This window comes from Sceloporus occidentalis, unplaced genomic scaffold (genome assembly GCF_023333645.1).
Source record: "Sceloporus occidentalis isolate IW3139 unplaced genomic scaffold, rSceOcc1.0.p SCAF_4, whole genome shotgun sequence".
Lineage (NCBI taxonomy): Eukaryota > Metazoa > Chordata > Lepidosauria > Squamata > Phrynosomatidae > Sceloporus > Sceloporus occidentalis.
In genome coordinates this window covers 66,863,798-66,882,414 of record NW_028316984.1, presented here as the reverse complement: position 1 = coordinate 66,882,414, position 18,617 = coordinate 66,863,798, and the positions used below count along the sequence as shown (strand labels likewise).

At 38.4% G+C, this 18,617-nt stretch overlaps 1 protein-coding gene across 1 annotated transcript in view; it reads right to left on the bottom strand.

Annotated features, from left to right (window-relative positions):
* Positions 1 to 15,548, bottom strand: part of LOC149313952 (mucin-13-like) — a 34,352-nt gene extending 18,804 nt beyond the window's left edge. Inside the window, exons 1-4 of the mRNA XM_089523047.1 lie at positions 15,476 to 15,548; positions 2,901 to 3,017; positions 1,823 to 1,942; positions 563 to 669 (exon numbers count right to left, since the gene is read on the bottom strand). Coding sequence (XP_089379173.1) covers positions 563 to 669; positions 1,823 to 1,942; positions 2,901 to 3,017; positions 15,476 to 15,548 — 417 coding nt within the window. The remainder of the gene's footprint in view (positions 1 to 562; positions 670 to 1,822; positions 1,943 to 2,900; positions 3,018 to 15,475) is intronic.
* Positions 15,549 to 18,617: the final 3,069 nt, after the last annotated feature.

The window sequence follows — 18,617 nt, the reverse complement described above, 5'->3', positions numbered from 1 at the left end:
AGGTAGGGGAAAAGTACAGCCCTCCCCCCCAAATGAAAAGACTCTTCTGCAGCAACACATGAATAGTCCAAAGCCTGTTGGAACAAAAAGGTGTTTGTCTGCCATTAGAAGGAGATCTGAATTGGACCAGCCTAGCCTTTCTCTGATGGGAGTTCCATAGCCTGGGGACCACCACTGAGAAGGGCCTCTGTTGTGTTTTCACCAGATGTGTTTTTGAAGATGGTTGCGTTAAGAGGAATCCTTTTCCTGAAGTGTCTTTTAATGATGTATTTGTGCTGTAAATTTATTCCTATTGTTATATTTTTAAATAATATCCTATTTATATCCTATTTTAAATCAGAATTCCATAGCAGTGAGCCGTGATTAGTTCTAAAGGTGCCATCCTTCTTATAGTTATACTAGAACAGAATATTGCAGGTATATCTCTGAAGCTGCTTTTTCTATATATAAACTAGTACCAATCAGACAAAAGTGTGGGCAGATTCAGAAATAACTAGGTGCAACTATTTCTTTAAACAAAAAAAGTGACACTCCAGTTTCTAAGAAAGAAACACAAACTTACGAAGTTAGTGACATTGTGGTATACTTCTGCATACTGTGGAGATTGCACATCTTTCATGCTAGGATCATACTGTTTTTGCAGACCAATTTCTCCTGGGAATACTTTTCCTGAAATTACAAAAGAGTTTATATTGTTTATAGTGCATCTAGAGCAGTGGTTCCCAACCTGTGGACCCAGGATGCATTTGAGTGGCAGCAAAAAACCTTGCGATATCAGAATGCTGCCCAAAATAAGATTTAAGATGGGTAGAGGTAAATGGATTTATTAAGCCATGTGATAAACTCCTTAGTTGAACTGAAAGAACTCCATTTCTTTTTTAGTTGGAAAAGATTGACAAGATTGACTGTTTCAGTTTCCATGAATTTTCATTCTCTTGGTTGATTTGATGAACATGACAATTCTGATTTTCATATTACTCTACTTCAGGGATGTCACTAGCAAGTGTGGGGGATACAGAGTGCACCAAAAGACATTCTAAGGGAGAGGTAAAACCACTGCTCCCCAAAGATCTGCCTTTTAGCAGAAATGGGCTGTGGCATTTGCCTGCATACCTTTAAAACACTGTAGGGATGGAGTGCAGTGAGGCGCAATGGGAGGAGAAAAAAGAGGCCCAATGTGTTGTTGTTTTTTAAAAATTGAATTTCAAAAAAACTAATTTAATTTTTTTAATTTAATTTTTTAAATACTTTTAAAGTTTTCTTTAAAAACATCACATCTTACTGAAATATAATTTTAATCTCACTAATTGTTTATGTCAGAACTATTAGCATTAAATTCAATGATATACGGGAATTACAAGTTATGAATAACATTAGTACAAAAAGCGTGACTAAGGATTCTGTATGGTGTGGGATAGGAAGAGGTCAACCTGGGGGATAACACCATGAGTTACTGCATCGGGTGACACCAGCCCAAGTAATGCCACTGCTCTGCTTCTGCATTTATTATGTGTACTAGCCCTCTGTCTCTTTCTTTTGTTGTCAGCATGGCAGCACATCAGAATGTGGCAAAGAGACAGAATATTGGGTAGATATCAGTGTTTTAATTATAAACAAACAAGCATGTATTAGTGCTTCCTTCACACAAGTTTAGTAGCAATATCAAACTCACTATAATAGAAGCATAACAGTAAGCATTTCAAATGTGTTAAACACAGAGGTTTAGCAAGGCCATGCAAGAGATGAGTGCATAATTCCCTTTCAAATTTGAGAGAAAAATGAAGATGGGATAGAAATAAAAATAGCAAAAACAGCTACTCACCCAACTGGCAACCTTGTAGAGAATAGTAATACCCATAAGGACACTTGCAGAAAAAGTTTTGGTTCAGGCTGACACATATAGCTCCATATTTACATGACTGACTATTGCAAGTAACATGTTCTAGAAGAAGAAGAAGGAGCTGTAACTTTATAACCATGGGCCATAGTACACAGAAACACAGAATGCAGAGTACATTTATAGCCATAGGTCATCAAAATTTTGTACACAGAATGCAGAGTACATTTATATTAATCAGACAATAGCCACAGTTGAAAAAACTAAACCTATTAAAAATAAAATTTATAATAAAGCTTCTGTTTTCTAGTACAAGAGGTACTACCCCCTCGCCCATTAAAAGTACTGTGATTTATTTCTCTAGATGTTTATCCCATTGTTCTAAGTCTTTAGATGATAACAGTTCTTCTTATTTATGTATACACGGAACTTAAATAAATGCAAAACTCATCTTCTGTTTTCTAAACCACTATGGCTTATTTATTGGGGGAAGAATTGTAAACTATTTAAATAACTAAATCCTTTCTATCTGATGTAGAAGCTGTCGTGGTTTCAGGTCTGCTTCCTAAAATAATGGCGTAGGGAGAAGATTAAAGGAACTTAAGTTTCAGAAAGGAATATAAAGACATATTTTGACACCTAGAATAAAGATGTTTTTAGAAAATGGTATTGGTAATACAAATCTTCGCTTTCCTTTTCCCCCTCAGCACCTGCAGATCAGAATATCAACAGATCCAGACAGTGATTGTAGCTGAGCCCTCCTGTAATAATAAAGACCACTTGCAGTCATCCTATGCACACTTACATGGATGTAAGCTATACCGAACACATGGAGAACATTTCTAAAAATGCATTGTGCTTTGTAAGAGTCTTCATGATTTAATGATAATGGACAGGAGAATTTGCCCTCCTCCCAACTGTGCCCTCAAGCACCATGATAACTGCTGTGAGGGCCTGACTGGAGAATCCAGAAAATATACTGTACTTTCTCCACACCATACTTTTACACAGCTCTGTCATGTCCCACTCCCACGCCCTTACTATGCATTGTCTACATCATTACCTGATGTAGTTGTTTCTGGAGATGGAGAGCGAGAGGTTTCTCCTGGAGGTAGAGGTGATGTCAGAGAGGTTCCTCCTGGATATGAGGATGTAGCTCCTTCAGAAGTTTTTTCAGGAGCTGTAGGTGCAGAATAAGAAGTGTTGACTGGAGGCAGAGATATATTGCTTGTCCCTAGGTAATAGAGCAGGGAGTTGTTTTTATTTTGTGTCACAGACAACAATCTGGAGATTGGATAGAGGATTGATCTAATCCAACATTCTTTTTGCACAGTGGCCTATCAGTTGTCTATGGAAACCCACTGGCAAAGCATGAAAGTGCATCCTCCATCATGCACTCTCCAGCAACTGATACACAGAAGGATATTGCTTCTAATAGACTAATCAATAAACTTGTTGTTGTTGCTTCTAATACCTGAGTTGACAAATATAGCCATTCTGAATTGTAGCCACTGATACATCCATCCTCCATGAATTTATCCAATCCCCTTTCAAAAGCCACCCAAATTAGGAAACATCATTACATCTTGTTAATTCCATATGCACACACATCTATAAGCTGTACTTTTTTCTGTCCTGAATCTCCTACCATACAGATTCACTGGATGAGCCTATGGGCTAGCATCATGAGAGATCCATAATTTTATTCATCTTTACTTCATCTCCATTTACTTTCCATTTTTCTATGCTAAACAGCCCTAAATGTTGCAATCTGTTCTTGTAAGTCCATTAGTTCAGTCATTTGATCGTTTTAGGTACACGTTTCCGTGCGTTCTTCTAGCTCTACAATCTCCTTTTAAAGTTCAGTGGCCAAAACTGTACACAGTATTTCAGTCATGGTTCCATCATAGATTTGTATAAGAGCATTGTGATATTGGACATATGGTTTCTGATTTCTTTTCTAAGTATGCCCAATATGGAGTTTGCTTTTTGTTTTTTGCAGAAGCTACACACTGGTGGACACTTTCAAAGAGATACCAGCCATGACCCTTTGATACCTTGGTCAGTTGCTACCAGTTTGGATTCCATTCATATATGTGAAGCTAGGATTTTTTTCCTGTCCCAATATACATCATTTTACCTTTATTTTTACTGATTTTTCATTTACCCAGTCTGTTCTCCCAGTTTACAGATATGCTTTTGGATTTCTTTACCATCTTTCTTTGTTCCCAGCACTCCAAATACTTATTGTAATCAATAGAAATGACCACCTCACTATATACTCTCCACTCCTTGTTTTTCATCAGGAGAGCCTATACATTTCAAGTTTGGTAGGTATAAATATTTTACTCGTGTGTGTGTGTGTGTGTGTGTGTGTGTATTATTTTGTGTACTATGCTGTATCTTTTGACACAGCTCTTGCCATTAAACTCATGTAGTGGAAGAGCAGGGATGCTAGGAAATGCTTTAGGCACCTTCCCATTACTTAATAGGGTATTATATATTTTCTCCCTTTTCCTTGATGTATTAATTGTGTTTATTTTCTGAGTTTAGTAATATTTCTTTGTTGTAAATCTTTTTATTAAAAACAAGAAGGGCAGAAGATAGCATACAACAATATAACTTCCCCCTCAAAATACATAAACATTTATAAATATTAGACAACCAACTCTAATAATACAACATTTATATCATACATCTTTCAGTTCCTCTGTTGTAACCTTCTACAAATCATTAAATCGTTTTTGACTTCCTTCCACCTCAGTATTGGTTATTTCTTTACATTTAAATTTCCCCTTCCTATATTTTGTTTCTTATTAATGGTTACCTTACACTTGTCTTGTGAAATTTTCTATATTTTTACCATTTCATAATGCATTTAATAATGAAAATCAACTTAACCCAATGCACATATAGACATATTCATATATATCAGACTTATGAAATAGTTGTAATTATCCATCTGTATGTATTCTAATATTACATTGTTTTGTGTGGAATGAGAGTAGAAACAGAAGTTAAATAAATCCAAAATAATACTTCAGTTCAGTCAAAAAAATTTCCAGTAGTAAATAAATCTAGAGTGAAGTAGATTTGACTATACTGGGAAAATAAAAAATAAATTGCTGTGGCTTAGAAGCATTTTCCAATCTGCCATTCTTCATCATTGTCTTGGCCAAATGGCAACTGGAAGTGACATTATGTCATTTTCGGTTGCCGTTTGGACTGGGAAGCAGCCTTTAAAAAAGGTACTTTGGGGTGTCATCAGGGAGGATGTGGCATATGGAGGAGTTGGAGGAGGATTGGCTGCTGACCTCCATGTTTTTGCCTACCCTAGACTTAGCCAATAGATACTGGAATGATATTGTAGGTAATATAAGCACAATTATTGGCCTCTGATACTGGAAGTAATATATTGCCCAGTGATTATAGCTATTGATAATATTATTTTCTATGAATTGGTCTAACCCCTTTTAAAATTGTCTAAGAATATATCCACACTGCAGAAATAAATCAGTTTGATACTACTTTAACTCTCATAGCTCGATCCTGTGGAATCCTGTGGGATTTATAGTTTCATGAGGTATTCAGGCCAGGAATGTCAGGAAGCTCTGGTGCCTCACCATACTACAAATCCCGGGATTCTATAGAACAGAGTCATGGCAGCTAAAGTAGTATCAAACTGCTTTTTTTTGTGCAGTGTGGACACTCCCTAATGTAGTGGCTAGCACCACATATAGCAATGATTATGAAGGAGAGGGAGTTCCACTTACATAAGTTAAACTGAAAACCTGGAGAGGACTTCTAAAAACACACTGTGTTTGTCTTCATGACTGAATGATAATGGATGGGAAAAGTTGTCCTCCTCCCAACTGTGCCCTCAAGTACTATGACAGTTGTTGTGAGAGCTTGACTGGAGAATCCAGATCACACACCATACTTTTACACACCTCTGTCATGTCCCACTGCCATTTCCTTACTATGCACTGTCTACATCATTACCTGGTGTAGTTGCTTCTAGAGATGGAGAGCCAGAGGTTTCTTCTGGAGGTAGAGGTGAAGAGGTAGGACCTCCTTCAGGAGGTGAAGGTGAGGAGTCAAGAGTTCCTTCTGGAGTCAGAGAGGTTCCTCCTGGAAATAATAATAATAATAATAATAATAATAATAATAATAGGTTTATTTATAGCCTGCCCAATCACAAAGAATCTGGGTGGGTTACAACAGTAAAAAATACAATTAGGAATACAATAAAATTCAAAATTAATCCCTTCCCAACCCCCCCATTCCAATTCTAAAACTACAATATTACAAATCACAATTTAAAAAACAATAAAATGCAATAGCTTAAAATTAAGGAAAATTGGTGGACAGGGACATAAATCACAATCAAAATTGTATTCGTATATGGGGAAAGGAAACTAGGATGGGAGAATATAGCTCCTTCAGAAGTTTTTTCAGGAGTTGTAGGTGTAGAGTAAGAAGTTTTGACTAGAAGCAGAGATGTATTGCTTGTCCCTGGAGTAAGTAATAAAGGAGGGAGTTGTTTTTATTTTGTGTGACAGACAAAAATCTGGAGATTGGACTGAGGATTTATCTAATCCAACATTCTTTTTTGCACAATTGCACAGAAGTCCCACTGCCTCTTCCTTACTATGAGTTGTCTAGCAGTTACCTGGTGTAGTTGTTTCTGGCGATGGAGAGCCAGAGGTTTTTACAGGAGGTAGAGATGAAGAGCTAGGACCTCCATTAGGAAGTGAAGGTGAAGAGTCAAGAGTTCCTTGTGGACTTGGAAGGGTTCCTCCTGGATATGATGTAGTTCCTTCAGAAGTGTCTTCACTTGGTGTAAATGCAGAGTCAGAAGCTGTGACTGGAGGCAGAGAAGTACTGCTTGTCCCTAGGGATAATAATAAATGTAAGTGAAGAGATCTACAGTGTAATTTTTATTATATGTTTGTAATTGTTATTATAAAACAATTAGCAATTACAGCCTTCAAATTAACACCATAAGCATGTGTTCAAACCTGGAAAATTAAACAGGCATCATGCACTCTGTTACTATTATACAGTGTAGCTTTGATTTGCAGTTTGGACTAATGTAATGGGTTTTCAGAGTACGTTTTTGATATTGCATGGTTTGACCAAATTGACCAAATTGGAATGTATTCAGAGGAGATAGAGCCATGCACTCAGGCATGGAAACGCACTTGGTGGCCTTAGTCAAGTCACACTCTCTCAGCCTTAGAGAAAAACAAAGGACAATCTCATTTAAGCAATTTTTGCTAAGAAAATCTTGTGATAGGGTCGTTGTATGTCAGAAATGACTTGAAGGCACACAACAATAACAGTTCAGAAGAGAGCTCTGGGTCATAGGTGTCATTCTGAAAGAAATACTGAAAGGAGTGGAAGATGCCTAAAGGAGGAGTCTACAGGGAGTGGGAATACACCTTTGAATTATTACAACTGCTTTCAATCTAACCTATTTTTTTCTTAGAACATTTCCTTATTTTGGTTATTCAGCCTACTTTTTCATTTAAAGTTATCTTAGTTGTTTGTTTGTTTGCCTATCTAAGTTCATTACCTTCTATGAGTCACAACACCTTTTAGCCCAGACTTAACTCAAAGTCATGACAATTTTCTAGGAACCTGGGGGCTTTTGCCAAATTCCTTTTAATCTCTGGATTTTGAGAGGAAAATCAATGCTCATTTTTCAAGGGAATGTTCAGAACAACAATGAAAATAGATGGCGTTTATTTTAAAAATGCAAAAGTAAAACCAAAGCCAATTATATTTTGGCTCAACCCTGTCTGATAATAATACGTAGTAGTATTATATGAGCAATAAAGCAGTAGGTAGTATAGAGACTGACAGTAATAAAACAGTAAAAGCTTTCCGATTTCATTTTCCATCTAAAGAAATCTTTCCAAGAAAATCCCAATATAGGGTCAACGTATGTCGGAAATGACTTGAAGGCACACAACAACAACAGTTCAGAAGAAAATTTAAGTTCTGTCTCAGTAACTTGGAAGCAAGTATGGTGACCTTGGGCAAGTCACACTCTCTCAGCCTCAGGGAAAGCAACGGCATACCCCCTCTGGACAAATTCTGCCAAGAAAATTGTTAAAGGTTTGCCTTAATTTAAAGGCTGCATCTGCACTGCAGACATAAAGCAGTATGACACAGCTTTAACTGCCATGGTTCCATCCTATGGAATCCTGGGATTTGTAGTTTGCTGTGGCCACAGGGCTCTCTAACAGAGAAGGCTAAATTTCTCACAGAACTCCAAATCCCAGAAGTCCTTAGCAATGAGCCATGACTGTAAAGCAATACCAAGCAGCATTATTTCTGCAGTGCAGATGCAGCCAGGATTGCCATAAGTCAGAAATGACACGAAGACACACAATAACCACAACACTATGACTATACTTATGTACAGCTGGATAACCTCAGATGTTCACCCATAAATATGACTCTGTCATATTTGCTACTGGTTCTTGGACTTACCCTTTCAACTGAAGAAGAGAGCATTAGAGGTGTAACAATAGAAATGACTCAGATAATTCAGTTACTGCATTTTCAACATGCCACAGCACTTGAAAAACAGAAAGTTAAACATTACTCTTGGTCCTGTGCCTGGTTACGTGGATCAAGCAAGACATTTTGCTTCATCTGCCCACTATGTCACTTTCAGGGTTGTGAGCAGTGGCGTCACTAGGGTTGGTGTCACCTGATGCAGTAACTCATGGTGTCATCCACCATTGATCGCCTCCCATACCACAGCATACAGAATCCTTAGTAATTTTTTTTGTACTAATGTTACTCATAAATCATAATTCCCATATATCACTGTATGTAATGGTAATGGTTGTGACATAAATAACTAGCAAAATTAAAATTATGCCTTTAAATTACAATATCATATGCACAACCTAAATGTATTTACAGTACATGTGCACAGTTTCATGTGGTTAAAGTATGATGTGATATTTTTAAAGAAAATTTTAAAATATTTTAATTAATTTTTAAAATTATTTTTTTTTAAAAAACGGAGTCCTCTCCTTTCTTCTCCCACTCAACCTCACCCCGCTTACACTTTCTCCAGAGTTTAACGGGAGGCATGCAAATGCCACAACCCATTTCTGCCCAAAGACAGATGTTTAGGGAGCACTGATGTCACCATCCTTAAGGCATCACCCGGTGCAGTCAACATCCCTCACATCTCCCTTTAGTGATGAACCTGGGTGTGAGCCTGAGTGGAGTGATGCTGAAATAATCTTCCTTTGAATGAGTTTGGTACCCATAACAAGGCGATATAGAATTCATTTCTACCATCTTTTCTTCTGTTTTGCCATCTAGATTGGTTCAAAATCCTGACAAGAATTCTAGAAAACATGTTTAATGTCATTTTTTATAATGTGCGGCAAATTGTTTTTGTTTGCTTCTCTGATTGGTAAAAGAAAGCATGCTAAATCTGAAATACAGGTTGTTAAATTTTCTGATGCCAGATTTTCCTGATTTTTAAAAAAAATTGCAATCCCATTGATTTTTCTGAATGTATATCTATTGATGCCTATTACATTATTACAAAAAGGGGAACCTACACAGTTCTCAAAGATATATTTGGATAGCACATGATATGTCAGAACTACACACTCTCTAGTTCATCCAAAACATTGCATAGCAGAGAATAGCATGAAGTTTGGAAAAAGAAATTATAGAATTGGCCATGACATTAACCTGGTTAACAGCAACTTAATATTCCCCATGAATATATTTTACTCTATATAGAAATGTGATCAGCAAACACTATTCAGTCCTAAATCTGAAATTAATTAACCTGTTAACATGTTTGTAGTATCTGCAAAGTTATATTTACATTCCATTGTACTGTCATTTTACAGGGTTGGTTTTTTCTTGCAGATATATATATATATACACACACAAACATATAGGTATATACACACACATATGTATTCGTGTGTGTGTGTGTGTGTGTGTGAACGCACATATATATATATACACATATGAGTGTGTGTGTGTGTATTTCTAAAGTAAATTATAAAGTAACAACTTTTTTAATTTACGAAAAAACCTCATCTGTAGTTCCAAACCCAATGTAGAAATAATACAGTTTGAGACCCCTTAACCTTCCCTCACTCAGTACTAAGGAATTATGGGAACTGTTGTGTTTGTGAGACATTTATCCTCCTCTGCCAGAGAGTGCTGGTGCCATAATAAACTACCATTCCCAGGATTCCCTAACACTGAGTTATGGCAGTTAATATGGGGAGACACAGAAGAGGACGAATAGAGGCTCCTTCTAGTCTGGGGAGACACAACAGAAGAGCCTCAGATGCAGCCAATTTTCATTGGCTGCCCCCCCAAAAAAACACCCCAAGACTTGTGACGTCTGAAGCCTAGGCACTTGATTGACAGCTTGCTGACACAAATGGGAATGGGGAGCAAGTTAATCCGCTTTAAATAAAGCGATTTAAAATAAATGGGAACGAAAACAGGGTCTACATGAATCGAGGTAATTTGCCCCTTTTCGTAATGGAAACGATGGAAAAAATTCGAATTATTCCCGGAACATAATCAGAATCAGAATCGTGCCAATATAATCTGTTTTATCTGCCAAGTGGGAACGCCCCCTGAGACATGTCCAAGGTCATCCAGTGGATTTCCATGGCTGAGGTCTTCCCAGTCCAACACTCCAATCAGAATACCATGCTGGCTCTCTACACTGTGCTTGCTGTCATTCTAAACTTAATCTGTTTTATAAAGGGGGTAGAATTCCAATCAGTATGCAAATTGATCTTGTAGCACCTTTGAGACCAACTGAGCGAAAGATGTAACATGAGCTTTCGGATACTTGGTCTTCTTCCTCAGATGCATGCACACAAGTAGTCCAAGTAAATGAAAACATATGCAACAACAGCTTTAACTCAAAGGTACTACAAGATCTCTTTGGATACTCTTCTATAAAGATAGCAGAGGCATAATTATATCTGCAAAACATTTTTTTTTGTTCTTTCTTTCATCAATAAACCAAATTAAACCAAACCAAACTAAAAATATTTGTTATAATTCACTTTGAGAACTGAGAAGCAGTCCTGAAGGTTAAGAGCTAGGATATCAGACTGGAAAACCTGTGGGGCCATGTGCAGAAGAGTAATCTGGATTCAAGAAAAGTAAGTGAATCAGCTTGCATATCTCCCATGGAGTGGGTGATCAATGTTGTTTCCAGCAGCTGTAGTGTTTGCTGCTTGCCTTATCTAGGAAGGCTGAGAGGTCTCTGCAAATTGCTGGGTCCGCACTAACTGAGCTGCAGGTGTGCTGAGGCTCTCCCAAAACTCTCCAGCCCAGCTTGTAGCTGCCAGGGAGACACAACAATATTATTGTTTCCCTGAGGAAAAGGTTAGGTAAAGCTAATCACCTTCCAAAACTTTAACCTCCCTGGGGCTCATTTACAGTAGATAGGATACTTTGGGTCCTGGAATATCCTGGCCCTCAAACTACCCCAGATTCTCCCTGCTACCTCCACGCCAGGGACGTAGCCAAGGGGGGGGGGGTCCTTGGGGTCCAGACCCCCCCTTCCATTAGATAAAATTAATAATGTGTGCCGCCATGCCACCGCACCCAAAATTATTCCTGAAGTACAACAGGACTATGAAACTAACCATTAAAAAGCCTGAAAATACACCTCACTGGAAATCACCATAATTACTTTCCAGCATTTAGTAAAATTATGGAAAGTATAGTTGGCAAAAAAAAATCTTTAAAAGAGAAAGAAACATACACAGAAATATGATGTTTGTCCTAATTAGGTGGTATTAAATTACTATTCAGAGAAGATTTTGCCACTTACTTTTCACAGAAGAAAAGGTTAACCAGATTATGGTGAGAACAACACAGCCTTTCATTGCTGCAGTTCCTCTCTCTCTCCTTATCCAACAAGGAAATGTTTTCCTCCTCAGATTAGTGTCCTTTAGATCATTATTATGAGTACAGAGTTCAACTTTTAATTTACGTCAGAACAGCAAATGGATTATATCAGTTAATTTATGGCTGGTCCCTTCCTAAACTTTGAGATGACACACAAATCAATTCCCCTCAATTTAACATAAGTGTGTTCTCCAGCTGGTGCTTTAAACATCAGAATACTGTGTTATTAGTAGAATTTGCCAATCTAATTTAACGATGGAGGTACATCTTCTCCCTGTGCTCAGAAATCCATTATACATTTATAATCTGCTCCAGAGACTAGAGGGTTGTTCAGATAGTGAAAAGGTTTTTGGAGGGGGGGAGGCTGCCAAAAAAATCCCACTTAACCCAAGATAATCAGTTTTGTTTCCCCCCCCCCCGAGTTTTCCTAAAATATTCACATTGTAAGCTGTGTCAATAACTGATGCAAATAGACTCAGAATAAACCAGGATAAAACTCTGCATGCCTTGAACCTGCTTTGAATAAATCAGCATCATTGACCCCATCTTTATTAGAGTGCTGACACATGTAAACAACAGAACACACAGAGATGTGCACAGATGCAGTTCCTTTTAAAAAATAGTGTCAGTTAAGAAAACCAGAATGCATTAGTAAGATTATTTGGATGGTCATGCTAAAAAAAAAAAAAAAATCAATGTCTGAATAGGGCCTTGGACATGGAGTAATGTATTCAAATGACAGGAAAAGTGAATCCATCTAACATTAGGAAGAATTTCCTGACTAGGAGTTGTTCAATAGTGGAATAGTGGAATACACACTTTGGAGTGTAGTGGAGTCTCCTTCTTTGCTGGTTTTTAAACAGAGTCTGGATGGGTATGCTTTGATTGTGAATTCCTGCTTGGTAGAGGGTTTGGGGCTGGATCGCCCTTGAGGTCTTTTCCAGCTCTATGGTTCTATGATTAAAGTACAAGTAATCCATATGTCCAATAGAGTAGGTACAGTACACAGGATTAGAGTATGTATCTGGAAATAATTTCATGATTACGTGACAAACTGGAATCACAGAAACTACAATACCTAGTTCAAATGTCACCCATAATGACTATCTTACTACAGTGGACCTTTGTTATACACTGGAGTTTGGTTCCAAGATCCCCAGTGTATAACAAAATCCGTGTATGCTGAAGTCCCATTAAATATAATGACATAGCAAAATGGTGTCCCTTATAAAAAATGGAAAAGGTTTGATATTTGAAATTTATACTTTTTTTGAACATTTTCAAACCATATACGCTTGAATCCATGTATAAAAAATCTGTGTATAAGAAGGGCCGACTGTATATAAAAGAAGAATATAGATTCTTCTGAGGGAAGACAATTTTCACATCAGTGCAGCTATGGTGGACTGTACCCTCAAATTATCCTGTTTCTGCACAACCATTAATTATTCAGGAGCTGTGTCCAGTTTTTGTTCTGGTAACTCTATTTTCAAGTCACCCTTCTTTTCAAGTCATGACTGTTGTTTTAAAATGTTCGATCATGCTTTTCTCAAGTTAATATTTTAGCTATTGATGTTACTTTATAATGTTTTATAATGTTTACTTTGTAATGTTGTATGCCACTCTGAGAAAATATTTTGGAAGGCAGCATATCTTAAATACAAGAGGATGCCGAGAAGTTCTCAGTCCAACACACTTCCCAAAATCTGAGTGTAATTTTGTCATTGTAGCTTGAAAGAGTGTTTGTTTTGTATTGTAAACTGCCAATTTGCAAAATCAAATATCTAATTTCTAATTTTTTTCAGATCATTGATAGAACCATATCCACAAAATGTATGGAATTTTCAAGTGTTGCACTCTGGCCCATCATTAAGTTGTCGTGGGCTGTTTCTGCAAAACAGAACTCCAAAGTAAATCCATGACTGTATGATGCAAACATTGAGTGACAAATGCCCATCATATTCAGCTGTGAAGAAGTAGTGTGACAACTTTCAGTATGGAGCTTTTGAGACCCAACGATGCAACAAGGTCTGGGAGGCCTTCAACAGTGTCAATTCCTAAAACTTTTGCATGTGTTCATGACCTGATTTTGGCAGATTGGCAAATCTCAGCTAAAACAATTGCTGAGAAACTAAGAAAGCCTGGGAACTCTTTGACTTTATAATTCATGTGCAGAAGCTGTCAGCCAAGTGTGTACCAAGATGTTTGATCAGAAATGAAATCCAGTGGGTAACTCCAAGTTGATTTTGTAGCCTTTTGAGCCATCTAGTGACATTTTTTTTTGGAACGACTCATCATTGTTGATGAAACATGGTAACATCACTAGGATCCTGAGACCAAACAACAGTTCTTGCAGTGGCAGAACCTGAGTTCTCCATAGCGGAAGAAATTCAAGACTGAATTTCAAGTCAGCAGGAAAGGTCATGGCCACAGTTTTTTGGGATAAGGGATAAAGAAAGTATTTTGATGATTGACTGTCTTCAGAAGGGCCAAACAGTTAATGCGGAATACTACTCTAATTTATTGTGCAGATTAAAGGAGGGATTCAAGGAGAAACATTTTTGGAGGTTAGAAGAATTTGGGGTTTGAGTGCATAGACCATCCACCCTACTCACCAGATCTTGCTAAATATTACTATTTTGTGTTCCCAAACCTTAAAAAGAGTTTGAAAGGAAAAACATTTTTGAATGATTCAAAGGCTGAGCAGGCAGGCCAGGATAGCATAGGCTGAGTCCATGCTATTTTGGCCCGGTTGCTCACCCGAGTCAGTCCCTCGGTTGTTGCAGGGACACACCCATCCCTGCACCAACCTGGGACATGCTACCATTGTGCACTCCTTACCTTGCTACACTGTTGCTTGTACTCAGAATCTCCCAGTCACCACATCTAATGTAGAATTGGGTGCCTTGCTGAACCCATGTGGCCAGGTATCCCATTTCTATGTCAGATGTGGCAACAGAAGGCTTCTGGGTACAAGCAATGGTACAAAAATGCTGGAAGCATGGGGGGGTGTCAAAAGGACAGGGGTCAAATTACTCCAGGGTAAAGGCTGTGCACCTCAGGACAGTGCCAGATCCACCAGATCCACATCTGGATGATACAAGGCCGGGGGAAACACAGGACAACCCCTCAGAGGTGATAGCAACAGCAGAGCAGTATTTCTGTGACCAGACATCAAAATTGTTGTTGAAAGGGTTAAAGGAACTTGAGAAATGATGTGTCAAGTGAATGATGAACTTTGGGGTGAATCTGTGGAATAGCAGGTAAGTTCAATGGCTCCAGATCAGTTTTTTCTTGGTTGATACTAGAACCTTTCAGAACCCTATTGTAAAATCAAGGAAATAAATAAACAGTATTGCTGCAGTGAGTTTCACAGTCAAGTGAGCATGCTAGAAATGTTAACTTGGAGCAATACATGCAAATTATTTCCTGGTATTGAAGTCCAATGTATTTATTACCAGGATAAGATTTTATGGGTTGGGACAATTATTTTATTACTATGAAACAAAGTGCTGCTATTCTTAGAAATGATCAAACACAGAATTAATCATGAATTACCACTTCATGATTTAGAACTTTGAATGTGGGCAAAATGAACTGGGAACAGATGATTCAGTTACTGGTAAACTAATGGTGCTACTGTTATAAATTGATCATTATGTCTGCCATTACTTCTTCCAAGGCTGCCTGACATACCTGTGTTTGTAACAGGAATATACCTCAGGAACTTCTGTTGGGTGACAGAGTGGTTAGTGAGGATGATAGTCATGGGAAAGGTTTAGTTCTATTGCCTACCTGCTTTTCCTCCACTGGGAATGGCACTCAACATTTTGCCTTGGAGATGTGGTAGTTAAGTTTTGCATTCAAAGACACATTCATTGGAGGTGGAAAGTGTAATTCCACCATAAACTCAGAAGATTATCGCACTGCGTTCTGAGACCGTTCTCATCACGTGATGAGAACGGAACGCATTTGAGTATACCGCACGTATGTGTTCCAATCGGGTTCTCAGAACGCTTAAATGTGTTCCAAATGTGTTCCAGGAGGGTACAGATATGAATGTGTTCCCAGAGAGCTGGAACGGGATGAGAACGTTCCAACAGAGGTGTGTGCGATATTCTTATGTGTTCTCAAATCCGTTCTCGCATTCCTCCGTCTCCTGATTGGCTGAAAGAATGCCCTTCCCTTTTAGTCCTCCAAAGTCCTAGAGCGTACCAATTTTTTCTTTGCTCTCCCATGTATGACGTGCCCCCGTCTTTGACAAAAGGATTTTATCCTATTCTCTGCATACACACACGTGTGTGAGGTTTTTTTTCTGTGCACGGGTACAAAAAAGCAGAAATAGAGACATTACATAGACATAATGCATAGCACTAACTATCACAGGTTGCATGTTTGCAAACTGTTACCGAGTCGCAAAAGCAGAGGATACAAGTGTCTCCGGAATTGTCACAGAGTGACTTCTGTCGCCAGCATATTGCAATGTGTCTAGACATATTTATCTCTGGAGTTGTGTAAGTGACCCATCTCTGTTGTGTGTATGCACAATACACCATGATATCCGGGGGCTGGGGTTTAAAGGACATCTGGGGTCCGCGGATGCAGCGACACCGAGGGCAGCACTAGGAAAAGGGGGGAAATATTCTGAGCGGGGGGGGGGGAACCTGGAGGTTTATCAGTTTTTTGTCTTTTTAAAACCTCTGTCGGGCTCTGAGGATTTGGGGCTGGCCTCCCTGCGTGCTTATGACAGATTGGGCTTTTTCCAGCTCGGCTTTGGGGCTTCTCCTCCTCCTGCAGATGATTGACAGAGCAAAGGGAGGCATTTAGGGGCAAATTTAGACTGGGGGTTGGTTGTTCGGGGTCACATGTACGGAGGCAAGGAGACTATTGGATGGCCGGGTTTTGGGTATTGAAGCCATGGAGGCCATAATGGATGAGGGGTGCTGGAATGCTGGGAAATATATGCAAATTAGCTTTAAATTTTGGACAAAACGAGCTCATAACAGCAAAAGGAGCGGGTTGTGGGCAGCAGGACAAACGGTATAGGATCGACCATATAGAAAGAGATGTCATAGAGCAAGGAACGGCGATACTCGCCATGACACGAAAGACAGTGGAAATGTGTGGGGTCTATGGTGCTCTTGATGCCAAATTGCTCAGTCGTGGCTCCTGTCATGGGAGCTCGACATGCCGCTGTATGCTGTTATCCTTGTGGGTGACACAGAAAAGAAAGGAGTCGCCTGCAGCGGGCAGAATTCTGGAGCAGCATTAAAGCATCTCATGAGATGCTTTAATGGGCTGCCAGAAGACCGCTGGCCAATATGACCCTGTTCTCATACTGTGTGACCTACAAGGATGACAGTATATTTCGGCCTGCACAAAGAGGCGGGGAACTTCCCCGCCTCACATTCTGGTAAAAGAAAAGAAATAGAAAAAAAACCCTTCCCTCCCCAGTGTCCCCTGAAGGTCTCTTCCATTTTGGGAGAAAGGGTGGGGGCCATGTAGAAATGCATGCAAGGCAGAGTTTCACACACTATAGACATCCATGGAGGGTGTGCCGGGGATTGGCAGCATGCTGGCTAATATGCAAATGGATCTGGTTCTTTGAAAAGCATGAGCAGCCCAAAGAAGAGTGTTAACTAAGCCAAAATTACATCTGAGGAAGTGGGTTTATGTGTAATGTTGACCATGGTTTTCATTGCTGGCTGGTAAAATTATTTTCAAAGAACTATTCTCCCTCCAGCATGTTAAAAAAGGGATCATTTCAGGATTTCAGGAATTATGTTCTTTTTCATCTGTAATCTGTTATGCATTTGAGAAATTATTTCATATTCAGAATTTAATTAATATTAGAATTTGTTTATAGTACTGCACAATTTGCCACTCAAAACTTACCATTGCTGATGGATCATTAAGCAACCATGTATATCAATACTCTCTGCCTGAATATTATTATTATTATTACTGTTAAGCTTTATTTGCCAAGTGCTGAAAGTTTACACAGCAATGTATTTCCATTGCTTTTAATTGGGATGATTTTTCTTTTGTAGAACATTTCTACTTGCATGTATAAAATAACATGTATGGCCACTCTACCATGCATTTTGGATTGTTTGAATGAAGACACTTCTTGGTCACAAAGTACATGTAAAGGCTGTCAAACAGAAGCAGTATGATGTGGGCTAACTTTACAGGGGCCTACTGGTAATATGTCATACCAGCATCTACCTTGACTGTTTGGAATGCTAGCTTTTCACAGCTAAGCGAATTTGATATCTGAATAAAGGTTGTTATGTTACCTCTATCTTTATGAAACTATGTACCTTTGATGCTCTTGCCAGTGTGTATTTCCTGTACTTGTTGGCATGGTATTCAAGAAATTATCAATCTGCCAGTCTGAACAGCTATTTTTATATAGAAGTAAAGGACACTACTGTTAAGTATGGCAACAGATGTGAGTTATTAATTACAAACTGCATTTATTACACTGCGACGCAATACAACAAAACAATCTTCTCAATCTGTAATATAATAACAAAAAAATGATTACCCAGAAATTGGGGAATCACACTTGTTAAAAATAAAGTCTGGTTCCCTTGGAACAACATATATGTACCATATGCAACTTTGGATGCAAGTCAAAAAAAGGTTTTATAAAAAAAACAAATACCCTTTTAAAAAAAAGGACAATCATAACTTCGTTATCATCGATCGATGCATGTTATTGGACATCTAAATAACAGCCATCTTACGTTAAGAGTACAGTACTGTGTCCAAACTCTAAACTTGTATTCAATAACAATGCAGTAATAAAAACATGTGTGAATACAATTAAGTG